Genomic DNA, 23,216 nt, shown 5'->3' on the forward strand with positions numbered 1-23,216 from the left:
CGGTTGCTCATGTAGGTTGAAACACAGAGATTCTAGAGTGGTTTTCATTTCTACCTTCATAGTCCTTGGTGTTCGTCCATGTCAGCATATACCGGCCTACTTGAACATGTTTACACTATGTTTCCGAGTATCTCTACTTTTACTTGTAACAATGCGGTTGGTGTCATACGAAATTGATGGTGCGGCAACGGCGCCTGGCGCCTATTTAAAGTTATCATGCCCTGACGCCTAATATCCACCACATTTCTTGATGGATGGTCCTGACCACATACAGTCATGACCCAGCAAGACCTAGATCTGCCTGACCTAAACTGGTCGATATTGCGGGACGCTACCACCTGTCTCACTTGTTATTTTGCGACGGCGCTCAACAATTGGTGTTAGTTTTCGCTTCTTTTTCACTGCTCATCGCTCATCGCTGAAACAAAACCTATGCACTCTTCTCTAGCAATCAGACATCCGTATATCACAGCTATAACTCTGATATACATCTCTGACAATCCTGAACTCCTCCTAACACCATTGCGGATTGCGCGTTATATGTGCTTCCTCCCATTTCGGTTAATCCTTTGGCCGTTCAAGCTCTTGACCAGATTCATCCTGTACATCGTCGGTTTTAGAAGACAGGGTGTAGCAAAAGGTACGTCTGCAATCACAGCTGTAGTAGCTACAGGACTTGTCTCATTGCGGCATCAAAGGTTCATACGCATCCCGAATCCAATCCCGTCGTTATGGTGGCTATGTACCACCGCAATCTACCTTTTCAAAATTCCAGGCGCATGGGGCTACTGATGATTACGAGGACGAAGATGAACCGGAATCAACGTTTGCGACTCCCGTGTCTTTCATGGCGGGTATTGGTGTTTGGTTTGTCTTGGGCAGGGCACGGGGATGGTGGTATTGATGCGATGAGCAGTAGTGTGGATGTTCGATGGTGCGAGTTGAGTCAGTACCAGCGGCCCAACATGGAAAAGGAGCCAAGGTTGCGGAGGAAAAGGTGGACGTAATTACTCGCATGACGGTGAGCTTATGATGGACCGAAGGTATTCATGTCTCGTGTCCTGACTATCATGTTTTTTTTTTCGTGCGATCGGAATTATTTCCTGCACAGATGGAGCGCAGTTGCGAGGTAGGTGGGATGTAGCAGGGAACTGCAAGAGAATCGTCAAGCTTACTGCGAAGGAAACAGGTAGAAAGACTCAGAAATGTACGTCCAAGGGATTGCATCGACCGTGATTACAGCATTCCGTGGTAACTTGGGATACTTCGTGATGCGCTCAAACTACAAGTGTCATGTTGACTTCTTCTACTAGATCTGGTACGTATCTCTCAATCTCAAAATCCGTAAGCTTCAGCTTGCATCATAGGTTGACTCTTCCTTTCTCGCACATTGGTCTATAGATACCCCAATACACCTCTCGTCATGGCGTGAGTTGTGCATTCTGACGCTGGTGACAGTCAAGTTGTGTGTTAATACTCACAACCTAACTCACCAGCGTCTGATGCACACAGCACTATCACATGCCATGCGGACACCCTATTGTGCAGTCCACCGTCTGTCCTGCTAATCCAAGCATGTCTTTTCGTAATCGCCCCTTGGAAGCGTCAAAAGCAGCTCCCTTCGGCTTATGTTTTCAGTCATGTCGTTGACTCCAGACGAACAAGATGCATCGATTCGTTCTCTGTTGTTCAGAGCCCCCGCTACGCGCATTGCTTGCGTTGCAAGGTTTTTAATGTGATTATATCTTGCCTTGTCATGCCGAGGCCAGCTGGGCGAGATTTTGGAACATATTGACTGTAGTGTCACGGTTGACAGAGGCCTCCTGCCAGTATGTTTATCGTCCCAGTCGTTCTCATAAGTGCCTCATTATATGAATATTCTTGATCAATGCTCACACAAATATGTCCAGGTAGCCACGCATAGCCTGACATTTGGCGCTTGCGAGTTGCGATATGCTTCGATGATCCGTTAATACGGAAACATGATTTCAACTGGCTAGCACTACCGATGCAGATGCCTCATATACTATGACGCGGACGCCTTTCATGCATCCTCACCCACGAATGAGACCTCCAAGGCATCAATCGCTGTCTTTGTTCATACTCGTGTATCTTATCTTCTCCTTCGTCATGGATCTGACTTTCTAGCTGTCTAACTTCCAGTTTTTAAAGAGTAAATTATCATTAATATCGACCTTGAACTGCGTGAGTAAATGTTTGGCCTTGACGTATAGAGCAAAGTTCGTGTCTACGTTGGAGGGTGTTAGCACGATATATCAAACAAATCATAATACGGTTGCCAGTGTCATACGAATTTGATGATGCGGCAATGGCGCCTGGCGCTTATTTAAAGTTATCATGCCTAATATAAAACCACTTTTCTTGATGGATGGTCCTGACCGCATACAGCCATGTCCCAGCTGCAGGAGCTAGACCTGCGGCTGCCTGACCCAAACTGGTGGATATTGTGGGACGCTATCGCCTATCTCACTTGTTATTTAGCAACAGAGCTTAACAATTGGTGTTAGTTTTTGCTTCTTCTTCACTGTCCATGGCTCATCACTGAAAAAAAAACTATGCGCTCTTCTCTAGCAATCATACATCCATATTTCGCAACTGGAGCTCTACTATGCATCTCTGGAAATCCTGAACTCCTTCTAACACCATTGCGGATTGCGCGTTATATGTGCTTACTCCCATTTTGGTTAATCCTTTGGCCGTTCAAGCCCTTGACCAGATTCATCCTGTATATGCTCGGTTTTAGAAAACAGGGTGTGGCAAAAGGTACGTCTATAATCACAGCTGTGGTAATTACAGGACTTGTCTCATCGCGCCATCAAGATTCATACGCATCCCGATACCAATCCCGTCATTATGGTGGCTATGTACCACCACAGTCTACGTTTTCAACATTCCAGGCGCGTGGGGCTACTGACGATTACGAGGACGGAGATAAACGAGAATCAACGTTTGCGGTTCCTGTGTCTTTGATGGCGAATGTTGGAACTTTGTTTGTCTTGGGCAGGGCGTGGGGATGGTGGTATTGATGTGGTTGGCAGTAGTGTAGATGTTCGATGGAGGGAGTTGAGTCAGTGCCAGCAACATGGAATACACTTGCGATGCTCTAGATATTCATTAATACAACTTATAAGTGTGAGGTATGTTCGTCTACTCAGTAGAACGATGTGTTCCCGTCAATTCGCTGTCAGCTTGTGCAGCCCCCGTCGTACTGCCTGGTATTGGTCGAAAATGATACTATGATGTTTGTGAGAGACTGATTCGCGGAAGCAGCGCGGAGTCTACCGTGGTCCTTACGAATACCGCGGACTGCCGAATCTAAATCGGTCTGCACCAAATCAATTCTCGTTCGCCTGGCAGCAATATTCAATTTTCCGGCTATGCAACATGCGGCGTCACATAGAGGCTTGACTTTCTTTCCGCGACACGTGCACCACATGAGCGCTGAGCGCTGAGCTGCCGACAGGGTGGGAATGTTGCTTCATTTCGAATGCTCGTGGCCAAGTTTCCGGCTTCCCGACCTTGACTAGACTCGGAGCTGCATTACATATGATACAACATTTATGCATACTTATGGCTGTATGGCATCGACGCATCCAGCAGAATTTCGAAAGGCATGTGTTGTGCAGATGGCTTGTCAAATGATCAACCTATGAGTCTATGACAGATTTAGGATTTCGTGGGAGCTCGATTGATGAACATCCAGCCGGTGAGCGCTTACAGTCATTCGCACATACTACCACGAAACCTTGGTATTGACTTTTTACATCTACAGCTATGATCGACTGGTCGAAATTGTCGAGCAGCATTTTCTCCCAAGGGTCCGACGCTTTTTCAGAGGCTAAACAACGAATGTAGGTCATGCACCCATTGATTCCTAGCCTTTTGCTGATGCCGGTAAACGCGTACCTCAGCAGCCAGGCCATTTCTCAGAACGATCTAGACCCGCAGAACATAGACTGGTCTAAAGTATCGAGCAATGTTGCCTCCCGTGTGTCTGATGCTCTGACAGAGGCCAGACAACTGGCGTATGTTGTTTGCCTCGTAATCATTACGCCCTCACTGACGCAATTTAACACGCAGCAATCAGGCCGCGTCTCAGAGAGATACAGACCTACAGAATGTTGACCAGTCCAAATTGCTGGGCAATATTGTATCCAGTGTGACCGATATTCTGACAGGTGCCAAGCGACTGGTGTATGTGATCCGTTCCTTGATTGTTATGCCCTTGCTGATGCAGCTCGATATGCCCATCTCAGCGATCGGAACGTGTCAGCAAGAGATCTAGGCCTGACAGACATCGACTGGTCTAAAGTATCGGACAACATTCTCTCCCATGCTTCTAGTGCGCTGGCAACAGCAGGACGTCTGGTGTATGTAATTTGCTGCTTCATTATTACGCCTTTGTTAATGGGTTTGATGCACACTTTCTAGTGATCAGGTATTCATACACCACAACTGGCGCTCTGCCATGGCAATTATGTCTCAGCAATACCAGGAGAAACTACATCCCTTTATTGGAGTGATATTCAGTAAGTTAAGACGGGTCTGACATCGCCACAGACGATCTGACGGAGATCTAGACATACCACGCAACTGCTGGGCCAAAATGCGGGGCTGTAATCTCTCTAACGTTTTGTTCGTTTTGACAGAGGTCAATAACTTGTGTAGGTGGCATTCGGCTCTTGATTGCGATGCCATTGGATTGATACATACTTTTCAGCAATCAGGCATCCATACGAATCAGCTGGAGTCTTGCTGGTCATCTCTGTGTTTGGAGATCCTGCGATATTTCTGACATTATTGCAGCTCACGGGAACAACTGCAATGTTCTTGTGTTTTCTCCCGGCACGGTTGATTATCTTGTGTTTGGGCTTTGGGAGTCGAGGAGTAGAAAAAGGTACATAAACACAACGCTTTCTACTTGCTAACCAAACACGCTATAATAGGTTCATTTGCATCTCAATATCAGTCCCGTCATTACGGTGGTAATGTGCCGCGAGGCTCTGGATTCTCGAAACTTCAATCATATGGGTCCACTATGCCAACAGTCACCTCGACGCTTATCTCATTGTTGGCATATACTGGAGCTGTGATTATCTTGGGTCGGGAGTGGAAGATCCAATTAGTGGACTGGTGTCATTTTGTATCGAATGGAAGGTGTTGAAGTGGGATTATCTTGTGGTGGTATGTAGTATGTCACAAACTGAATGGCAGGGTTCCGGTTAGTTTGTGGGGGCTTGGTAGATGCCATAGCGCACGTTGCATGTAACTGATGCATAAGTTACAGAACAAGTGCCAGTGGCGTTTGCACTTGGCTAGGGCTTCGGTATAAGTGTAAATTTGCAAATATTGGAGTCTTCCTGGCATTATTGCAGCTTACGGGAGCAATTGCAGTGTTCCTGTGTGTTCTCCCGGTGCAGCTCGTCATCTGGTGTTTGGGCTTCAGGAGTGAAGGAGTAGCGCAAGGTACACAAATCCCTGGCAGCGGTTTCCACCTCCTAACTGAACACGCCCCAACAGGTTCAATTGCATCCGCATGTCAGTCCAGTCACTACGGTGCTACTGTGCTACGAGGTTCTTCGTTCGCGCACCTCCAATCGGCTGGGGCCACCATGTTGCCAGTTCCATTAACGCTCGTCTCCTTGTTATCGTATGTCGGAGTTGTGATTGTCTTGGGCCGGGAGTGGGGGTGGTGGCTCTAATGAGGCAACTGGGTTGTTGTATCGTGTCAAAAGGAAGCTGAGATTATGCAGGTTTGGGTTTGCGAGTGATCAGGCCAAAGAGCTGATGATAATACGTACATGTGTGACCTTTGTCTAGAGAATGACAACGTGGGTTTGATTTGATGGCAACGTGATCCACAAGCGCTCGAGCTCAGGCCTCAGGCCTCAGCGCTTATTGTTCATCGCTTTATAAACAGATTTGTTCGGCTTACACGCATACAACCATGTCCCAGCAAGATTTAGACCTACCTGACATTGACTGGCCCGAAGTCACGGTGCGGAACACTATTCTCGGCCCTTCAGTTTCTGCTCTGACAAAAGTCAACAACTGGTGTAAGTCATCTGTTTCTTCACGATGTTGGTTATAATGCGATTCCCAGCAATCAGGCATCCATATGTCGCAGTCGGAGCTTTGATGCTCATCTCCGCCAATCCTGATCTCTTATTTACGCCACTACGGCTCGCGGGGAAAACGACACTTTATATCTGTGATCTTCCCCCGGTTCGTTACGGGTTGATCGTCTTGCCCTTCAAGCTTAAGCTCTATTGGAGGATCCTTTTGTACACTTTTATATCATTGCGTTCAGCGAGACAAAAGATTGCGAAAGGTACATCGTACTCATTCATTCGACTACAGGTGTCTCGTACGTGACCCTAAATATGGCAGATTCATTGGCATCCCAGCGCCAGCGCCATCTCTGTGGTGGATACGTACCACGGGACTCTACTTTTGCGAGATCCCAGTCATACGGGGCCGCCTATGACATGGAAGAAGCACTGAGATTGGTTGAAGAATTAGAGAATAGAGATCGACGTGAAACAGGGTCGATACTTGGGGTTGGTGTCTCCTGGCTGTCAGGTATTGGAGCTGTGTTTGTCTTGGGCAGGAGGTGGTGGTGGAATTGATGTAGTTGCTGGACACCGTTGGCAATGTGTATGTTGAGTGGAGGGAGTGGTAGTCAAACATGAAATATAGTGGAGCTCAATGGAGGGAGTTGAATCAGCGGCCAGCGGCCCAACACGGAACTTGAATATACTCATGTGATATTCATTGATACAATTTACAAGCATGAGGCATGTTCGTCTACTCAGTAGAACGACGTGTGGTCCCGTAAATTCGCTGTCAGCTTGTCCAGTCCCGTCGTACTGCCTGGTATTGGTTGAAAATGATACTATGATGTCTGTGACTTGCTGTTAGAGAAGGCTGACTCGCGGAAGCAGCGCGGAGTCTGCTGTGGTCCTTACGAACACCGCGGACTGCTGAATCTAAATTGGTCTGCAACAACTGTTCGCCTGTCAGAGTGAGAGCAAATTGTTCAGCTATGCGACATGCGGCGTCACATGTAGAGGCTTAACTTTCTTTCCGTGACGTGCACCACATAATGATATTCAGCTGCCGACGGGGTGGGAATGTTGCTTCATTTCTGCTCGTGACCAAGTTTCCGGCTTCTCGACCTTAACTCGGAGCTGCATGATAATACAATATTTATGCGTACCTATGGCTGTATGGCATTGACGCATCCAGCAGAATTTCGAAAGGCATGTGTTGTGTAGATGGCTTGTCAAATGATTAACTTGTGACAGATTTGGGATTTCATGGGAGCTCGATTGATGGACGTCCCAGCCGGTGAGCGCTTACAGTCATTCGCACATACTATCACGAAACCTTTGGTATTGATTTTTTTATTTACATCTACAGCTATGTTCGACTGGTCGAAATTGTGGGACAACATTCTCTCTTGTGCTTTTAGTGTGCTGGCAACAGCAGGACGACTGGTGTATGTAATTTGCTGCTTCATTATTACGCCTTTGTTGATGGGCTTGATGCATACTTTCTAGCATTCAGGTCTTAAGGTTCATATACCACAACTGGTGCTCTGCTATGACAATTATATTTCAGCAATTCCAGGAGAAACTACGCGCCTTTGTTGGAGTAATCTTCAGTAAATAGACAGGTCTACTAATATCGCCACAAACGATCTAACGGAGATCTAGACATATCACGCACCTACTGGGCCAAAATGTGTTGCAGTATTCTCTCCGGTGTTTTGTTCGTTTTAATAGCAGTCAACAACTGGTGTAGGTGTCATCCAGCTCTTGATCACGATATATGATTAGTACTGACACATACTTCACAGCGATCGTACATCCATACATTGCAGCCGGAGTCTTGATATTGCTCGCTGCAGTCACAAATATTGGAGCCTTCCTGACATTATTGCAGCTAATGGGAAAATTTGCAGTGATCCTGTGTCTCCTCCCGGTGCAATTGATCATCCGGTATTTGGGTTTCGGGCCTCGAGGAGTAGTGAAAGGTACACAAATCAGCGGTTTCCACTCCCTAACTGAACACGCCACAACAGGTTCATTGGCATCCGCATATCAGTCCAGTCACTACGGTGGTACTGTGCCACGAGGCTCTTTGTTCGCGCGCCTGCAATCAACTGGGGCTACCATGTTGCCAGTTCCATTGACGCTCGTTTCCTTGTTATCGTATACTGGAGCTGTGATTATCTTGGGCCGGGAGTGGGGGTGGTGGTTTCAATGAGGTGACTGGTTATTGTATCGCATCGAAAAGAACCTGATATTATGCAGTTGGGTGAGGGATTGGGTTTGCGAGTGATTAGGCGGAAGAGTCGATGATACTATGTACATATGTATGACCTTTGTCTAGAGAATATTGCGGCTGACGGGAGCATCTACAATGTTTTTGTGTTTTCTCCCGGTGCGATCGATTATCTGGTGTTTTGGCTTCAGGAGTCGAGGAGTAAAAAAAGATACACTGCAAACAAAGCGCTTTCTACTTGCCAACCAAACACGCTGTCACAGATTCAGTTGCATCGATATCCCAATATCAGTCCAGTGATGGCGGTGGTAATGTGCTGCGAGGCTCTGGATTCGCGAAACTCGCGTCCACCACGCCAACAGTCACCTCGATGCTTATCTCATTATTGGCGTATACTGGAGCTGTGATTATCTTGGGCCGGGAGTGGTGCATTCAATTAGGGGACTGGTGTCATTTTGTATCGAATGGAAGGTGATGAACTTGTGGAGGTATGTATATCACCATGGTCAAAATATGTAAATGGCAGAGTTCCGGGTTGGTTTGTGGGGGCTTGGGATGCTATTATATGGTGCAGGTTACATGCCACTGACGCAGAAGAAGTGTCGGTGGCGTTTGCACTTGGCGAGGATCTCGGTATAAGTGTAAATTTGTGACCGGGCAACTTATAAGAGACCGTGACACGCGGAGGCAGCGCGGAGTACCTTGCGGTTCTTGCGTGGGTGGTCTGCCGACTCGGAATTGATTCGCACGTCAGCTTAGAACGCTCGAGGCACACAGCAAGTTTAGGGTGCAGGCAGATCCGGGCCAGACAGATCGGCGGCTTGTGTCAAATGACCGAGGTTTCGTGAGAGTTTAATTGGTTGGTTCACCGGTTATAACTTACGGTCGTTTGTCCATACTGTCACGAAACCTGTGGTATTGCTCTTCATGCCTCCAATTATCATGATGTCCGACTGGTCGAAATTGCCAGACATTTTTTTCCCCAAGGTGTCTCTGACAGAGGTCAAACAACAGGCGTATGATATTCACCTCTTGGTTATTACGCTGACACTGACGCTGTTCGATGCACAGCAATCAGGTCGTGTCCCAGAAAGACGTTGACTTGAAAAACGTTGACTGGTCCAAAATATGGGCCGATATTCTTAATGCTCTGGGACAGGCTGGACGTCTGTTGTATGACATTCACTGCTTTATTTTCACGTCTTTGTTGATAGGAGCGCTTGATGCATACTTTCTAGGGTCAATTTGTGGAACACTATCCTTTCCAGTGTTTTGCTCACTTTGATAGAAGTCAACGACTGGTGTAGGTGTCGTCCAGCTCTTGATCACGATATATGATATGGCACTGACACATACTTCACAGCAATCGTGCATCCATACGTTGCAGCCGGAGTCTTGATATTGCTCTCTGCAGTCACAAATATCGGAGTCTTCCTGGCATTATTGCAGCTGACGGGAACAATTGCAGTGTTCCTGTGTCTCCTCCCGGTGCAGCTCGTCATCTGGTGTTTGGGCTTCAGGAGTGAAGGAGTAGCGCAAGGTACACAAATCCCTGGCAGCGGTTTTCACTTCCTAACTGAACACGCTAACAACAGGTTCATTTGCATCTGCATATCAGTCCAGTCACTACGGTGGTACTGTGCCGCGAGGCTCTTCGTTCGCGCACCTCCAATCAACTGGGGCCACCATGTTGCCAGTTCCATTGACGCTCGTCTCCTTGTTATCGTATGTTGGAGTTGCGATTGTCTTGGGCCGGGAGTGGGGGTGGTGGCTCTAATGAGGCAACTGGTTATTCCATCGTGTCGAAAGGCAGGGAACCTAAGATTATGCAGTTGGGTTTGGGTTTGGGAGTGATCAGGCCGAAGAGCCGATGATACTACGTACATATGTGTGACCTTTGTCTAGAGAATGTCAACGTGGGTTTAATTTCATGGAAACACGATGCACCAGCGTTTGGCGTTTACTTTATAAACAGATTTATCCAGTTAGCAGGCTGCTTACACGCATACAGCCATGTCCCAGCAAGATTTAGACCTACCCGACATTGAATGGCCTGAACTATGGAACACTATGCACGCCTCTTCACTTTATGCTCTAACAAAAGTCAATACTAGCTGGTGTAGGTTCTTTGTTTCTTCTTCACGATATCATTGATAACGCAATCTCCAGCAACCAGGCATCCATATGTCGCAGCTGGAGCTTTGATATTGATATCTGCCAATCCTGAACTCTTACTTACGCCACTACGGCTCGCGGGGAGGTTTACCTTGTATATTTTCGGTTTCAGGAGACAAGGGGTAGCGAAAGGTACATCGTACTCATTCAACTACAGGTGTCCCATAACCTTGAACACAAATGTGACAGATTCATTGGCATCCCGGTACCAGTCCCATTTCTATGGTGGCTACGTACCACGGGACTCTACCTTTGCGAGATCCCAGTCGTACGGGGCCGCTGACTATCACGATAATGACATGGAAGAAGCACTGAGATTAGCGAGCGTTGAAGAATATGAGAATGGAGATCAACCTGAAACAGGATCGATACTTGAGGTTGGTATCTCCTGGCTGTCAGGTATTGGAGCTGTCTTTGTCTTGGGCAGGAGGTGGGGGTGGTGGAATTGATGTGGTTGCTGGACATCCGTGTATGTTGAGTGGAGGGAGTGGTAGTCAAACATGAAATATCGTGGGGCTATGATATTGACGAAATCCTAAGTGACATGTTCATGTACATCTAGATAGATCTACTTGATTAGTAAAATCGTGGTCAAACGTACGCTTGTTCCTCGAGTAGGATTGCATGATATTCAATATTCAATTGCAATAGCACGACGCGACGTAGTTGTTTAGCTTAGCTAATTCAAATACGCGTCGCGGTGTCTGAATCGGTCGCGCTCTTTACGGGCCTGTCGAATGTCTTCCCGTCGTCGACCTCCGTTTGCAGCAAATTCAGATGACTTTGTGAAAACGACAAGTTTGGCTCTAGCATCGTGGGAGTTCAACAATTGATGGTGGGTGTCCATGATCATGTGCATGAGCGCTTGGTCGCTCTTCTTCACGCCTACTAGTCACCAGCCTGGTTCAACCAACCATGCCCAAGGAAGATACAAAACTGCCCGACTGGTCGAAATTGTCGGCTAGTGTTCTTTCCAGTGCTTCCCATGCTCTGGCAGAGGTCAAACAAATGAGGTCATTGGCCCCATGAGTATGCACTAGCATGGCCTTTGCTGATGGTAGCTTAACATGTTACAGCAATCAGGCCGTGTCCCCACCCGATGTAAACCTGCCTGACTGGTCGAAAGTGTCAGGCGCTGTTCTATCCCGTGCGTCTGATGCTCTGGCGGAGGTCAAACAACTAAGGTTCTTCGCCCCTTGACTATGCATGCATTTTGTTAACGCGGTTTACACTCTTTTCAGCAATCAGGCCATATCTAAGAAAGATGATATAAACCTGCCGAACATAGACTGGTCGAAAGTATCGGGTGATATCATCTCTCATGGGTCCGACGCGCTGACAGGGGCTAAACAATTGGTGTATGTTATTCACTTCATGGTTATTCTGCCTTGACTGATGGCCTGATGCACACTTTCTAGTAATCAGGTTTCCGCGTATGGCCACTGGAGCTCTGATATGCCAGTGCTTCAGCAATACCAGGAGAAGGCGTGGCAGCTCATAGGGATGATATCTAGTACGTCAATAGGAATCTGATTTCTTCGCGGACGATCTAACAGAGGCCTAGACCCGTTTGGCGTCCACTGGATCAAAGCGTGGGGGACTATTCTCACTGGCACCTCCAAATTGCGGGACAACATTTTCTCGGGCGTTTCCAAATTGTGGGGTGTCATTCCCTCGGACCCTTTCAGATTGTGGAGGTTCATCCTTTCTAAATTATGGGGCACTGCTAGAACCCCCTTGAGCACTTCCGATTCCAATTCCAATTCGTTCACTGCCCTCTCCTGTGTTTCGCATGCTCTGACAGGAGTCAACGCCTGGTGTAGGTCATTTTCCCTCCTGTTGATGATATTTTCTGAACGACTTAAACATTTTCAGCGATTAGGCATCCATATTTCGCAGCTGCAGTTTTGCTATCTATCTCTGGGGACCCTGATATCCTTCTTGGGCCATTGCAGCTGACGGGAAAACCTGCACCGTACACTCGGACCTCGACTGTTCCCAATTACTGCGAAAATGCGATCACGAATAAATACGAGAATGTGGATGCACGCAAAAGTGAATCGACGGTCGTGCTTAGTGTCTCTTGGTTGACGGGTCTTGGAGCTGTGTTTGTTTTGGGTAGGACATGGGGGTGGTGGGATTGATATGTTGGTGCCGTGTATTAGTGTGATCCGCCGAGATGTTCTGTAGGTGCACCGATATTCGAAGCCTGTACTGACAATATCTCAACGAATGAGTTCCTTACTAGTTCCAGCGATTCCAACCCCTAACAATCGTAAAATCCATCCAGTGACCATATCACATGGTATCAAGCACGCTGCTGGGGGCAGAAACCCTTTGAACCAACTGCATATCTTGTGAAAGTGAAATTCTCCAAGCAACTATTATATCGTGCACGACTGAACTTTCTTTCGAATGGTCTCACTCACCATCCAGCACGCTTGAGAGTCCTGCATTATGGCCTATCATCTGGATCAGCACCCTTTCTTCCAAGCTGATGTTCGAAAACTACGGTGGTTAAGAGATAGGACCTGTGGCCCTCGACACTGGCACTTCCTGCTTTCGCCCAGTCGGCATCAGGAAAATGACGAAGTGCTTATGCTACTTGATAAATAGCAAAAGATTTGTGAAATAATAGCCGTACGTATTGTTGCTTGATTGTCATTATCCAGCTTAAGTTTTTCTATACCACAAGCTGACCGTAGGCTAGCCCGAGGTTTATCAGCGTCGGAATGAAGACGGGTCAACTGTTGTTTGTCCTTATTGAATTCTGAGGCCATTACATAATCTGTAAGTATACGCATTGTGCAAACAAGCTCGATTTGGTTGCAATTACCTTGCTTCATTCAAGAGTCCGTATCCTATGGTACGCTGCCACTCTGAGAACTTGAGGCAACATTAACGGTCGTAATGTCAGACAGTTTGCACCTACTATCTACGTGGTACGTGCAAGTACGGCGATAGATGTCGCAACGAGCATCCAGCGGATAGAGCACAACAGAGTGGTTTTGGGAGTACGTTGTCTCAACTTTCCCCGGGCTTTTCTTTCATATTCTCACATATAATAATTAGATCAAAGTTGGACCAACAATAATTCGAGAGACATAGCAGTTCCATATTCGTAAGTTATTCGGGATCTATGACGCAGGAAGGTCGACATACGGTCAATCTGTTAACACCATAGTTTGTAGCATTGAATCAGTGACAAGAGACATCACCCCTCTACAAGATAAACCTTTATGGCCACTGTCATCCTATGGCGCTGCGAAGTATGAACCGGTGGTTATCAGTGGACTAGATGAGTCGCCTGAGGAACTTCGCGCGAAGGCAGTGACTGCGTTGAAGGCAGGGACTATCAACGAATATGTGCGTAGTATAATAAAGAAAGAATATCCTCCTTTGATGACTGATCAATCTACCTATAGATGAAATATGAGTCAGACAAAATAGCTGCCTCAGAACAGGCGTACAACAGCGCCAGGAGCAACGTTCAACAGTTGCATGACGCTGCTTTAAAATTGAGCAAGGAAGCAACCTCACCTGGGTCGAGTGCGCTCGGCCATATGTCCGCTTTCGGTGGGCTATCAGCGTTTGGTAGCGGGCCAGCGTTTACTTCTGGCCCTCAACCATCGGTGTCTGGCGCAGCTTCCAGTGCCTTTGGAAAGTCTGCATTTGGCCAGCCTGCGTTTGGCCAGACAGGGTTTGGCACATCCGCGACGACATCTGCATTTGGGCAACCTGCGCAAACGACATCTGCATTTGGGCAACCTGCGCAAACGACATCTGTGTTTGGGCAACCTGCACAGACTACGTCAACGTTTGGGCAGTCACAACAACCAACATCCGCCTTCGCGCAACCACAACAGTCAACGTCTGCATTCGGGCAGTCGCAGCAGCCAACTTCTGCGTTTGTGCAGCCTGTTCAGACGACATCAGCGTTTGGGCAGCAGCCAAGCTCTGCGTTCGGGCAACCCTCTGCATTCGGTTCAGCCACTCAACCAACGTCAGCTTTCGGACAATCTTCATTGATTAAACCCGGGTCAGGTGCATTTGGCTCTTCGGCACCTTCCACAGGCGCATTTGGGTCTCCATCGTCGGCATTTGGGAACACCGGCACTGGCACTGGAGCCAGTGGCAGTTTTTCTGCCTTTGCATCTCAGTCATCTGGGTTTGCGTCAGCACCGACGCAATCATCGGCGTTTGGACAGCTATCATTTGGAGCCCCTGCGCCTGGGCCAACACAAAGTGCATTTGCTGCACCTGCACAGGTAGAAAGTGCTTTTAATTCTGCGACACCCTCACAAAGTGCTTTTGGCTCTATGTCATCTGCACTAAGCCCAATCGGCGCGTCCTCCGCAACATCCCAGTCTGCCTTCGGAGTAGCGCCAGCGACATCTGCCTTCGGTAGCACAGGCGCCGGAGCTCCATCCTTCGGCGTTCCTGCGCCTGCTACTGCTTCCGCAACTCCAATGGCAACAACCCCAATCGATGCTTCGAAACCATCCGCATCAGCACCTGGATTTTCACGATCTAAAATTCAGATCAAACCTGACAGATACGCTGCATTATTGCCGCCAAACTACATGGACATAATACCAGCAGATGTCAAAGCTGCATTCGCGGCAGAGAAGTTCGAATGGGGGAAGGTACCAGAGTGGATACCGCCGAAGGAGGTGCGGTAGGATTCATTGTAGTGGCAGCGGATTATTGTATGAGTCGGTCTTATGTTTTTTTTTACAAACTCCATTATAGAATCGCATTGTACAACACTTCACTGTACCACTGTCGATGTAACGCTTGGATGCTATAGGTAGCGTGGTCTAAATTTGGAAAGAGCAGCATTTAATGTTTCCGAAAATCATATACTTCGGATACTCCGGTAAGTTCAGCATTAAAAAGAACTCTATCGTGGTTATCGATCCCATCTTGATTGTCTACCACAACGTTCATCAAAATGCCTTCAAGGATTGCTGAGCCCTCTGCTGCAGACACGACAGCAACCCAGGACTTGGCGTTCATTACCTTTCCACCCTTCCCAAAACCCCCACTGGGTGTGACACTCATCCCTTTCAAAGATTTCAGGGCGCGCGGGATACAGCTGTTTGAAGTTGTTGGCGGCCAGAATGAGGAAGACATGGAGCTCGATGGCCTGGGCATACCCACCGTCGAGTTGCGCGTGAAGCATTCAACTGATGAGTGCAAGAGCAACACACGCAAGAGGAAACGTAAGAAGAAGACTGCTGCCGTAGACAGTGCGCCTGCAAGGAAGGTCCCGTGGTACGAAGAGTGGGAGGAAGGTGAAGATCTGCGTGTCACGAAGGGGAAGTTCGATTCGTAGGTCGTTTTTTCTTATCACCTATGATCCCATCTTAAGGTCTGCGATATCGTGAATTGTTGCTGATCAGCCTGCTAGGAATATATCTCATGTGGATCGCCTGTTTCATGCTGCGAACGACTTTCGGGTCAATCGCACTTGGCCGCCGGTCACTTCTGGGGTCGGCCAGCTCTGGGACCAGGTAGTTATTTTCGTTTTTGTACTTTCGCGAACCTTACATTTTCTCGTAGTTTCGTCTGTACGTGGGACTGCTTGTCAATCCAACGGTCTATCGTAAACCGACCAAAGACGAAGCGGATGACGATGACGACGATGACTGCGATAGCCCTTCTAATACTCAGGTCAACGGGGAGGATACCTCGGAACTAGCTCCTTCCTTAAAGGATCCTGCTAGCTCAACTTACTCTGTTGAATTAGACGATCATGACGACGACGAAGGTTTACAGGCACGCAAATCTGATCTGGAAGAACAACGCGAGGAGAAGCTGATCGTGTTCTTGAACGACCCGGAGAAGTCGGTGACAATTTTCCTATCGTCTTACATGCGTGAACAAGGCCTCATCTGGTCTGTTTCTCAATAATAACTTTTAACGTGTTTCTTATTGGAGTATCTCTCGTAGGTCGGAGAGGAACCTCCTTAACGCACCACACCTCCTCAGCTTTTTCCTGAACTTTGTCCTGCGGAACCGCGTCCTCCCAAAAGCCTTGCATGAACGCGGCATCCGTAGTGCCCTTGATATTGTGGAGCTCGCGAAGAAGGAGCTGCCTCTGACATACAAGATCGGGCAGGCGTTACCCGACGTGTTCAGCGATGGCTGCAAGGAATGCTTTGGCCGCAAAGGCGGAATTGAATGGTCCTTTGACGATCACCTAAATGCAACTGATCAGCCTGCTCCAGGTAATATCAGCCATCTACATGTGATGGCTTATCGATGAGTTGAAATTCTATTTTCAGTCGATGCGACTATTACTGTTACCGATCAGCATGGTACTGAAACGGAGATCGTTCTCCCAGATACGGAGGAAACGGCACTTAAAGATGCCATCGAGGACAATGTTGACATGGAGATCCAGGTTACTAACATGCGCACTACTGCCCTCGTCGCTAATGCCAACACCATCGCCCCTATCACCACCGCACCACCCGACATCTGGTCTGGAGACACAACAGACACTGTTGCCGGCGGGTGGGGTGCAACGGGCGACACTGGAGGTTGGGGTTCTGTAGGTTCTGACACCTGGGGTACCATCGGCGATGGCGGCAAATGGGGCCCTGCGGATGACAATGACGAATGGGGTGCGGACTCCGCCCCACTCTCATTTGCACCCGAAGTGACTGAGCCCTCTTGGCTTTCCCCACCGCCCTCGCTCACGTCTCTCCTGGGTCCCACCTCTTTCCCACTGACGCACAGCACAGGAGTCGTGGAGTCCTCCACGCGCCGTATTAAAGCGATTCACCTGCCCCCGAAGGATAAGGCAAAGATCAAGGGTGACGCAGCGGAAATGGTGGAGGATGAGCTAGAGCGGAGGTTTGCGCGGGTTGTCATGAGCCCGTGGGGAAGAGAGGAGAGCGATATTCCAAAGCCATTCATTCGCAAGACCTCCCGCGGTGCAGTGGTCATGCCTGACGGCGAGGTTGAAGGCAGCGGCCCCGGAAAGCCGCACAATCCATATGAGGACGATATCGTCCTGGTCTTGGAGCCTGCCGTAGTCGATACGCTGAGCCTCGGGATGGGACTTGGAGGGTTATGGGTGCAGATCGTGCGCGAGGAGAATGAGACGCCGAAGAAGTCTAACGAAAAACGCGGAAAGAAAGCCAAAGGTCCTCTGGATGAACTTTCGGGGAATTACTGGTACCTCGAAGAGCTGATGGGCATCTTCCCAAGCTATTTCATGTCCAGGGAGAACGCGAAGTAGACCATCTTGGGAGGAAGTTTTTAATATTTGTTTTATCATGCTTTGCTTTTTGCTTTCAAAGTTTAGTGTTTGATGCTATCACAATGTATACTTACCTTTGACTTACTCGACGCTAGTGCATGTGCTTTTCATGGTTATCTTAAACTGAATGCTAAGAGATGTTGGACTTCTCGTTTGGCAATACCTCAGCATAGCTAGTACATGTTGAAGGTACATGAATGTCGGTCACGCAACTGGCCATCGCGAAGTATGGATAATGATTTCTACGACCACATGGAGCACAGCACATGATGTGGTGTAGGCTACATGCCGCACGCATCTGAGGCAAAAACTCTGTAGTAGGAGCTAGAGTAAAGTCCCCGCGGACTTTAAGAACAACGCTGGAGTAGAACTGGTACGTCAGGATTTCGTTAAGCATCAAGAATCAAAATGTACGTGAAGGCAAGATAACACCGGTGACAACGATACCGGTCTTGGGACACGAGGAATTCGAGAATAATTGGGACGCTAGGCCCTGTGCGTTATATGGAGCAAATGGTGACTGGTCCGTCTGGCTTCCAATCTGAAGGTACCGCATAGATGGGAGGGTCACGAGGAATAGTCCTCCGGGAGTTCCGGTCATGGAGTCCGAGGTACCCTGTGCTTGAGGCTTCTGTCGCGGCAGTCGATATCACGCACGTTGACCTTCAGAGAATTCTGGAAGAGTCAGGTTGGCCGCAACTCGGAGCCTCAACCGAAAAACGAATTCAGATTTTCCAAAGGAATTATCGATTGGCTCTGTATTAAACCATTCCCGGAGTAAGAGCGGAGGAGAAGGTCACAAGGAGGGTACTGGGAGGCAGCGAGTACTACCAAACGGGCGTAGTGTGCGGCGTTTGATCATGGCGTCCGAAATGGCCCATCCATATTGGAATTCCAGACGCGGCCACTACCAGGAGTTCGCTGGAGTAGCCTGTTCGGGTCCAGGTTAACGGCTATACAATGATCAGTAAAACCGAGTCTGATAAACGTTTGAGAACCTCACGAGGCCTTGATTCAATACCAGAAAATCTAGAATCATCATGATCGGGAATATTTAAAACGAGCTCGGCTATATGTTCTCACCGTACTACCACGAGATGAAGCTGGCACTATTACTTATACCGTGACATCGTCTTGCTATCGCCATCCTTATCCCACCTTCAAATCGGCTACTGGTGAGTAACTTGGGTTTTCATGTTCAGTTACTGTTGCTGCCAGGCTTGTTGGATGATCTGACAAGCTTGGGACAATAATCACATGGCATGTTTCACGGCTGCCGTATGTCGCCGCAACTCGCACCGTCACTGTGATAATCGATAATCTACGACTCCTACAACATCGCTTATATCGGAACTAACCAACATGTCAGACAGGATAAGACAAGTATATAATCACCTCTCAGGTTCAAACACGATGTCGGCCGGTAAGCCCTGCTTATAATTGCGCCACTGTACCCCGGCATTCAAATCATTTCACGAATCAGAAACATGGCAGGATGTTCCGCTTGCTCCACCCGACAGGTGCGTACAAGCTACAACATATCTGCATCCTTCACTAAAAGTCACGGATAGCATTTTTAAATTGACCGCGGCGTATAAGGCGGATACGTTTCCTCAGAAGGTCAACCTTGGTGTTGGAGCATATAGAGATGATGACAATAAACCTTGGGTCCTTCCTGTTATCAAGAAGGTGCGTTCTCTTTATATCCTAACTACAGTCTAGACTCAATCGCTGCGCCACCATAGGCTACACAAATTCTTCTGAATGATCCTAATCTCGATCACGAATACCTCCCCATCACGGGTTTACCAGAGTTCAGTGCCGGTGCGGCAAAGCTCATCCTTGGTGCCGATTCGCCTGCCATCGCAGAAGGGCGTGCTGTTAGCGTACAGACCATATCCGGAACTGGCGCAAACCACTTGGGAGCCTTGTTTCTGAGCAGGTTTTATCATTGGGATGCCCCGAAGCAGATTTACTTGAGCAATCCCACCTGGGGTGAGTTTTTATAGGACTGGGTGCGATGGAAGTTTAATCAGGCGTTCCTGCAGCTAACCACCATGCCATCTTCAAGAATGTTGGAATCCAACCTATAGATTATCCTTACTATGACCCGGCCACCATCGGGCTAGACTTTGATGGCTTCATTGGAACCCTAGAAAGTGCTGCGCCGGGCTCGGTATTTTTACTACACGCTTGCGCCCACAACCCCACAGGAGTTGACCCTACTCGTGACCAATGGAAACACATCGCTGAAGTCATTGTCGCTAAAAACCATTACGCATTTTTCGACTGCGCTTACCAGGGCTTTGCGAGTGGTGATCTCAACAACGATGCGTGGGCAGTTAGATACTTCGTAGAGAAGGGTGTGCCGATGCTTGTGTGTCAGGTCAGTAGATCACTCATTGGACTACTGCAGCACAGCTGATTGGACCAGAGCTTCGCCAAGAACGCAGGTCTGTACGGCGAGCGGATCGGCGCGCTCCACATCGTCCCCCCTACGAAGGATGCTGCAGACCGTGTTAAGAGTCAGCTGTCGGTTTTACAGCGCAGTGAAATAAGCAACCCACCGGCTTACGGTGCACGCCTGGTGAGTTGATTTTAGTATGAACTGCGCTCATCTGATGAGGGGTGGGGAATAGGTCTCGCTTATTCTCAACGACAGTGCCCTCTTTGACGACTGGAACCGTGACATCAAGACCATGGCTGAGCGAATCATATCCATGCGCAATGAGCTTTATCGACTCCTGACGGAGGAGCTGAAAACGCCAGGTAGCTGGGTTCATATCATTAACCAGATTGGCATGTTCAGGTGAGTTTGTGCTATTGGTCGCGTATTGGCGCCATGGCGTGGCTTGGATGGCGCAAAGCATACCGTCCTGGGAATGAATATCGTACTGATAACGGGGCACAGCTTCACTGGAATCAACCCATCTCAGTCTCAAGCACTGATAGATACTTTCCACATTTACTTGACAGCCAACGGACGAATTTCGATGGCTGGGCTGAACTCGCACAACATAAGATACTTTGCAGAGAGCTTGGACAAGGTGGTCAGGGGGCAGGTGTAAATGACTTGCGGATTGCCAAGATATTTGATAGCGATGTCTTGGAGACAAACATATTAGATCAGCTACTAGAAACTCAACTCGGACGTACGTCAGTTATAAATAAATTTCTGCTATATTTCCTAGTCATATTTGGACTGAATTGTGCAGAAAAGTGTCGGAATTTCGCCAAACAACGACAAAATTCACTTTGTTGCAAATGTGTTTCGTGGAACTTCTGGTCATGCGACACTGGACAATCAAAATACACCTTGCAGTATTTGGTCTTTTCTGTCGTAGCCCTGGATACCTGCCAGCAGAGAGGAATTCAATCCAACGATGATTTGGTATGCTTCTCGTGAATACCACACAGCTGCTGAAGTGCTAAAGTCTGAACCAGTGGCTGGAGCCTGGTGCACACTGCATGGAGGCAACATCTTACCACCAGTGATCCCACCGGTCCTAGGTATTGTAGCTGTGGGAACTGCAGGAGCATACAATTCTGCTCCTGCTAAATGGATGACTTCCCATGGGATTTAGATTTCTAGATTTCATTCTAAACCTTAAAATTCAGAGGTTCGGCAAGGTGGAATTTATATCTAGAAACTCATTCCAAACTGTAGACACGGTCAAATAAACTTTATGATCTAATTCTACTTCCTAAACTTTAAACATGGCATGCAACATCACTGATGAAACCCTCACTTTGGCTGATGAAGATGATGAAGACGATGAATTACCGAGGAGGCTCATTACCACCATCGGCATCCTTATATTCATTGGAGCTGAACAATCACACTATGAATGCTCTGAACTCTGGCAAGCAAGAAGAAGATATCTCATTCATAGTGACCTACTTCCTAATCCACGTCTGAATACTCCCTGGCAAGCGCTCTACTCAGGACAGAACAGCCATGCATTTATCACAACCATGGGTGTTGATGTCCCTACATTTCATGAAATTCTCTCGCATGGCTTTGCAACTCTTTGGGATATCATTCCCATCCCCTGCAACAATATTTCTATCACTGCTGCCCCTCATACTTATCGATGTTCCCTGGATGCTGCTGGTGCATTAGACCTCATTCTTCATTGGCTCAACTCAACCATGCAAGATGTCAGCCTCATGCAAATTTTTGCACTTATCCCAACAACTGTTTCACGTTATCTACATTTTTCCCTCACTATACTACTTCATGCACTCAGGAACATCCCTGAAGCCTGCATCTGGTGGCCATCTGATGATGAATTTCAAGTTTTAAATGGACTTGTCGTCACACATCATCCCTTGTTGATGGGAGCCTTCGGCACACTTGATGGACTGAATTTACCTGTGCAAACATCCCAGGACCAAGATATCAAGAACACAACTTATAATTGGTGGTTGCACAGTCACTTTGTCATTTTGGTCATTGCATTTAGTGCTGATGGTATGCTGTTGTCTAAACCATCCACTGAGTCTTTGGTTCTGATTGCTACTACTATGCAGGCTCAATAATTCAATGCCGCCTCAATGCATCAGGCAGCTGGCATGACTCCCGCATGGCCTGACCCATCTATGACAAACTCAGTGCAAACACACCAGATGGGTATTACCTTGTCACTGATACGACTTTCCCATGAGGTACAGATCAGATTGCTGGTCGCATCAAAGCCCCACTCAAGGCAGGACAATGCCTCCCTAACGATCCTACTGAAAAACAGAAGTTGCTTTTATTTGACCGGCAGCTGCTTTCTTTTCGTCAAACGGCAGAGTGGGGCATGCGTGCTCTTCAGGGCTCCTTTGGACGTCTTCATGTTCCCCTCAACATTGACTTTAGCGAGCAGCGCTGTGATTTGCTTGAAGTGTGTGTTTGGCTTAATAATGTACATGTTCAGATGGTAGGAATTAATCAAATATGAAGCATATACATGCCAATTTGGCAAGAAGACAACAAGGATAGGATGGTTTGGGCACAATTTGAAAACATGTTATTTTCACATCAGCGTAGCAATGATCGTGTAGCTCGATTCCATTTATCAAGTACATAGTAGAAATTTTTAGTAGCTGTTTGTCCCCTTCATCTTCTAACTCACAAGTAAAGCTCCCCCATTTCATCGCTTATGCCCTTCACCGCACTAAAATTCATGCTTCAGTAACCTTTGCTGCCCTCGTTCTCCAACAACAACTCAAGGAGTGCTTTCCCACTGCTTGGGGATCTTTGGGTCACCATCTTTTCATATCCACTTTCATGCTCGCATCCAAGGTCATCTGTGACGACACTTACTCCAACAAATCCTGGAGTATTGTAGCCCAGGTTATACCTAGAGTATTTTATTCATCTGGCCAGTGTCAATATACATACTTAAGTACCCTCCATCATCTTCTAACTACCAAGTAAACATAGCATAGTATAGTAGAAAAGAAAACTTTG

At 47.8% G+C, this 23,216-nt stretch overlaps 14 protein-coding genes across 14 annotated transcripts; all 14 read left to right on the forward strand.

Moving 5' to 3' along the window:
* Nucleotides 1-233: 233 nt before the first annotated feature.
* On the forward strand, nt 234-1,134 carry F5147DRAFT_83224 (uncharacterized protein). The gene is made up of 3 exons (XM_041443803.1): nt 234-379; nt 449-640; nt 699-1,134. The coding sequence occupies exons 1-3, from the start codon at nt 277-279 to the stop codon at nt 902-904; spliced, it is 501 nt and encodes a 166-aa protein (XP_041284751.1). The 5' UTR covers nt 234-276; the 3' UTR covers nt 905-1,134.
* A 1,256-nt stretch (nt 1,135-2,390) lies between these two features.
* Nucleotides 2,391-3,271, forward strand: F5147DRAFT_729735 (uncharacterized protein). Its single transcript, XM_041439371.1, has 5 exons — nt 2,391-2,523; nt 2,593-2,686; nt 2,738-2,784; nt 2,842-3,124; nt 3,173-3,271. The coding sequence occupies exons 1-4, from the start codon at nt 2,412-2,414 to the stop codon at nt 3,045-3,047; spliced, it is 459 nt and encodes a 152-aa protein (XP_041284752.1). The 5' UTR covers nt 2,391-2,411; the 3' UTR covers nt 3,048-3,124; nt 3,173-3,271.
* A 402-nt stretch (nt 3,272-3,673) lies between these two features.
* Nucleotides 3,674-4,472, forward strand: F5147DRAFT_729739 (uncharacterized protein). Its single transcript, XM_041439372.1, has 5 exons — nt 3,674-3,727; nt 3,794-3,872; nt 3,933-4,046; nt 4,102-4,215; nt 4,278-4,472. Exons 1-5 carry the CDS (start codon nt 3,679-3,681, stop codon nt 4,450-4,452), a joined length of 531 nt encoding a protein of 176 aa, XP_041284753.1. The 5' UTR covers nt 3,674-3,678; the 3' UTR covers nt 4,453-4,472.
* Nucleotides 4,112-5,314, forward strand: F5147DRAFT_83253 (uncharacterized protein). The gene is made up of 5 exons (XM_041443816.1): nt 4,112-4,215; nt 4,278-4,550; nt 4,602-4,685; nt 4,742-4,918; nt 4,968-5,314. The coding sequence occupies exons 2-5, from the start codon at nt 4,490-4,492 to the stop codon at nt 5,183-5,185; spliced, it is 540 nt and encodes a 179-aa protein (XP_041284754.1). The 5' UTR covers nt 4,112-4,215; nt 4,278-4,489; the 3' UTR covers nt 5,186-5,314.
* A 654-nt stretch (nt 5,315-5,968) lies between these two features.
* F5147DRAFT_841670 (uncharacterized protein) lies at nt 5,969-6,650 on the forward strand (the record flags this gene model as incomplete). The annotated part of the gene is made up of 3 exons (XM_041444398.1): nt 5,969-6,077; nt 6,125-6,352; nt 6,382-6,650. The coding sequence occupies 3 exons, from the start codon at nt 5,969-5,971 to the stop codon at nt 6,648-6,650; spliced, it is 606 nt and encodes a 201-aa protein (XP_041284755.1).
* A 437-nt stretch (nt 6,651-7,087) lies between these two features.
* F5147DRAFT_83269 (uncharacterized protein) lies at nt 7,088-8,482 on the forward strand. The gene is made up of 6 exons (XM_041443827.1): nt 7,088-7,283; nt 7,329-7,522; nt 7,584-7,687; nt 7,740-7,823; nt 7,883-8,059; nt 8,108-8,482. The coding sequence occupies exons 1-6, from the start codon at nt 7,233-7,235 to the stop codon at nt 8,290-8,292; spliced, it is 795 nt and encodes a 264-aa protein (XP_041284756.1). The 5' UTR covers nt 7,088-7,232; the 3' UTR covers nt 8,293-8,482.
* A 590-nt stretch (nt 8,483-9,072) lies between these two features.
* On the forward strand, nt 9,073-10,241 carry F5147DRAFT_729748 (uncharacterized protein). Its single transcript, XM_041439373.1, has 5 exons — nt 9,073-9,326; nt 9,382-9,483; nt 9,549-9,613; nt 9,674-9,850; nt 9,906-10,241. The coding sequence occupies exons 1-5, from the start codon at nt 9,238-9,240 to the stop codon at nt 10,085-10,087; spliced, it is 615 nt and encodes a 204-aa protein (XP_041284757.1). The 5' UTR covers nt 9,073-9,237; the 3' UTR covers nt 10,088-10,241.
* Nucleotides 10,242-10,331: 90 nt separating this feature from the next.
* F5147DRAFT_83288 (uncharacterized protein) lies at nt 10,332-11,029 on the forward strand. The gene is made up of 3 exons (XM_041443834.1): nt 10,332-10,429; nt 10,480-10,617; nt 10,675-11,029. Exons 1-3 carry the CDS (start codon nt 10,381-10,383, stop codon nt 10,932-10,934), a joined length of 447 nt encoding a protein of 148 aa, XP_041284758.1. The 5' UTR covers nt 10,332-10,380; the 3' UTR covers nt 10,935-11,029.
* Nucleotides 11,030-11,232: 203 nt separating this feature from the next.
* F5147DRAFT_729752 (uncharacterized protein) lies at nt 11,233-12,742 on the forward strand. The gene is made up of 6 exons (XM_041439374.1): nt 11,233-11,498; nt 11,562-11,669; nt 11,727-11,843; nt 11,904-11,998; nt 12,050-12,304; nt 12,361-12,742. Exons 1-6 carry the CDS (start codon nt 11,401-11,403, stop codon nt 12,627-12,629), a joined length of 942 nt encoding a protein of 313 aa, XP_041284759.1. The 5' UTR covers nt 11,233-11,400; the 3' UTR covers nt 12,630-12,742.
* A 574-nt stretch (nt 12,743-13,316) lies between these two features.
* Nucleotides 13,317-15,310, forward strand: F5147DRAFT_729763 (uncharacterized protein). Its single transcript, XM_041439375.1, has 6 exons — nt 13,317-13,351; nt 13,403-13,499; nt 13,558-13,606; nt 13,677-13,851; nt 13,911-14,201; nt 14,232-15,310. The coding sequence occupies exons 1-6, from the start codon at nt 13,349-13,351 to the stop codon at nt 15,165-15,167; spliced, it is 1,551 nt and encodes a 516-aa protein (XP_041284760.1). The 5' UTR covers nt 13,317-13,348; the 3' UTR covers nt 15,168-15,310.
* A 58-nt stretch (nt 15,311-15,368) lies between these two features.
* On the forward strand, nt 15,369-17,731 carry F5147DRAFT_621572 (uncharacterized protein; the record flags this gene model as incomplete). The annotated part of the gene is made up of 5 exons (XM_041432628.1): nt 15,369-15,819; nt 15,899-16,001; nt 16,051-16,385; nt 16,441-16,718; nt 16,758-17,731. Coding segments are annotated over exons 1-5 (2,070 nt in total), but the record flags the coding sequence as incomplete, so codon positions are not given.
* A 1,085-nt stretch (nt 17,732-18,816) lies between these two features.
* Nucleotides 18,817-20,952, forward strand: F5147DRAFT_729779 (pyridoxal phosphate-dependent transferase). Its single transcript, XM_041439376.1, has 9 exons — nt 18,817-18,933; nt 19,128-19,181; nt 19,242-19,278; nt 19,330-19,447; nt 19,504-19,753; nt 19,807-20,144; nt 20,193-20,345; nt 20,398-20,567; nt 20,670-20,952. The coding sequence occupies exons 2-9, from the start codon at nt 19,172-19,174 to the stop codon at nt 20,824-20,826; spliced, it is 1,233 nt and encodes a 410-aa protein (XP_041284762.1). The 5' UTR covers nt 18,817-18,933; nt 19,128-19,171; the 3' UTR covers nt 20,827-20,952.
* Nucleotides 20,953-21,475: 523 nt separating this feature from the next.
* On the forward strand, nt 21,476-22,300 carry F5147DRAFT_781864 (uncharacterized protein; the record flags this gene model as incomplete). Its single annotated transcript, XM_041442713.1, has 1 exon — nt 21,476-22,300. The coding sequence occupies one exon, from the start codon at nt 21,476-21,478 to the stop codon at nt 22,298-22,300; it is 825 nt and encodes a 274-aa protein (XP_041284763.1).
* A 586-nt stretch (nt 22,301-22,886) lies between these two features.
* On the forward strand, nt 22,887-23,105 carry F5147DRAFT_792396 (uncharacterized protein; the record flags this gene model as incomplete). The annotated part of the gene is made up of 1 exon (XM_041443097.1): nt 22,887-23,105. A coding segment is annotated over one exon (219 nt), but the record flags the coding sequence as incomplete, so codon positions are not given.
* Nucleotides 23,106-23,216: the final 111 nt, after the last annotated feature.

Source organism: Suillus discolor (assembly GCF_016758755.1).
Source record: "Suillus discolor strain FC423 chromosome Unknown F5147scaffold_158, whole genome shotgun sequence".
NCBI lineage: Eukaryota > Fungi > Basidiomycota > Agaricomycetes > Boletales > Suillaceae > Suillus > Suillus discolor.

Bases quoted from the DNA above. Each gene is read 5' to 3' on its own strand.
- F5147DRAFT_83224 (XM_041443803.1), top strand. From the start codon at position 277: ATGACCCAGCAAGACCTAGATCTGCCTGACCTAAACTGGTCGATATTG. The intron at 380-448 runs GTTAGTTTTCGC...ACTCTTCTCTAG, and splicing joins GACGGCGCTCAACAATTGGT to CAATCAGACATCCGTATATC. The intron at 641-698 runs GTACGTCTGCAA...GCGGCATCAAAG, and splicing joins AAGACAGGGTGTAGCAAAAG to GTTCATACGCATCCCGAATC.
- F5147DRAFT_729735 (XM_041439371.1), top strand. From the start codon at position 2,412: ATGTCCCAGCTGCAGGAGCTAGACCTGCGGCTGCCTGACCCAAACTGG. The intron at 2,687-2,737 runs GTGCTTACTCCC...GCCCTTGACCAG, and splicing joins TTGCGGATTGCGCGTTATAT to ATTCATCCTGTATATGCTCG. The intron at 2,785-2,841 runs GTACGTCTATAA...CGCGCCATCAAG, and splicing joins AAAACAGGGTGTGGCAAAAG to ATTCATACGCATCCCGATAC.
- F5147DRAFT_729739 (XM_041439372.1), top strand. From the start codon at position 3,679: ATGACAGATTTAGGATTTCGTGGGAGCTCGATTGATGAACATCCAGCC. The intron at 3,728-3,793 runs GTGAGCGCTTAC...TTACATCTACAG, and splicing joins GATTGATGAACATCCAGCCG to CTATGATCGACTGGTCGAAA. The intron at 3,873-3,932 runs GTAGGTCATGCA...CGCGTACCTCAG, and splicing joins TCAGAGGCTAAACAACGAAT to CAGCCAGGCCATTTCTCAGA.
- F5147DRAFT_83253 (XM_041443816.1), top strand. From the start codon at position 4,490: ATGGCAATTATGTCTCAGCAATACCAGGAGAAACTACATCCCTTTATT. The intron at 4,551-4,601 runs GTAAGTTAAGAC...ACGGAGATCTAG, and splicing joins CTTTATTGGAGTGATATTCA to ACATACCACGCAACTGCTGG. The intron at 4,919-4,967 runs GTACATAAACAC...ACGCTATAATAG, and splicing joins GAGTCGAGGAGTAGAAAAAG to GTTCATTTGCATCTCAATAT.
- F5147DRAFT_83269 (XM_041443827.1), top strand. From the start codon at position 7,233: ATGCGTACCTATGGCTGTATGGCATTGACGCATCCAGCAGAATTTCGA. The intron at 7,688-7,739 runs GTAAATAGACAG...ACGGAGATCTAG, and splicing joins CTTTGTTGGAGTAATCTTCA to ACATATCACGCACCTACTGG. The intron at 8,060-8,107 runs GTACACAAATCA...ACGCCACAACAG, and splicing joins GCCTCGAGGAGTAGTGAAAG to GTTCATTGGCATCCGCATAT.
- F5147DRAFT_729748 (XM_041439373.1), top strand. From the start codon at position 9,238: ATGCCTCCAATTATCATGATGTCCGACTGGTCGAAATTGCCAGACATT. The intron at 9,327-9,381 runs GTATGATATTCA...TTCGATGCACAG, and splicing joins ACAGAGGTCAAACAACAGGC to CAATCAGGTCGTGTCCCAGA. The intron at 9,484-9,548 runs GTATGACATTCA...CATACTTTCTAG, and splicing joins GGACAGGCTGGACGTCTGTT to GGTCAATTTGTGGAACACTA.
- F5147DRAFT_83288 (XM_041443834.1), top strand. From the start codon at position 10,381: ATGCACGCCTCTTCACTTTATGCTCTAACAAAAGTCAATACTAGCTGG. The intron at 10,430-10,479 runs GTAGGTTCTTTG...CGCAATCTCCAG, and splicing joins AAAAGTCAATACTAGCTGGT to CAACCAGGCATCCATATGTC. The intron at 10,618-10,674 runs GTACATCGTACT...CAAATGTGACAG, and splicing joins GAGACAAGGGGTAGCGAAAG to ATTCATTGGCATCCCGGTAC.
- F5147DRAFT_729752 (XM_041439374.1), top strand. From the start codon at position 11,401: ATGCCCAAGGAAGATACAAAACTGCCCGACTGGTCGAAATTGTCGGCT. The intron at 11,844-11,903 runs GTATGTTATTCA...CACACTTTCTAG, and splicing joins ACAGGGGCTAAACAATTGGT to TAATCAGGTTTCCGCGTATG. The intron at 11,999-12,049 runs GTACGTCAATAG...ACAGAGGCCTAG, and splicing joins GCTCATAGGGATGATATCTA to ACCCGTTTGGCGTCCACTGG.
- F5147DRAFT_729763 (XM_041439375.1), top strand. The intron at 13,607-13,676 runs GTAAGTTATTCG...CATAGTTTGTAG, and splicing joins GACATAGCAGTTCCATATTC to CATTGAATCAGTGACAAGAG. The intron at 13,852-13,910 runs GTGCGTAGTATA...ATCTACCTATAG, and splicing joins CAGGGACTATCAACGAATAT to ATGAAATATGAGTCAGACAA.
- F5147DRAFT_729779 (XM_041439376.1), top strand. The intron at 19,279-19,329 runs GTGCGTACAAGC...AGTCACGGATAG, and splicing joins CCGCTTGCTCCACCCGACAG to CATTTTTAAATTGACCGCGG. The intron at 19,754-19,806 runs GTGAGTTTTTAT...GCGTTCCTGCAG, and splicing joins CTTGAGCAATCCCACCTGGG to CTAACCACCATGCCATCTTC.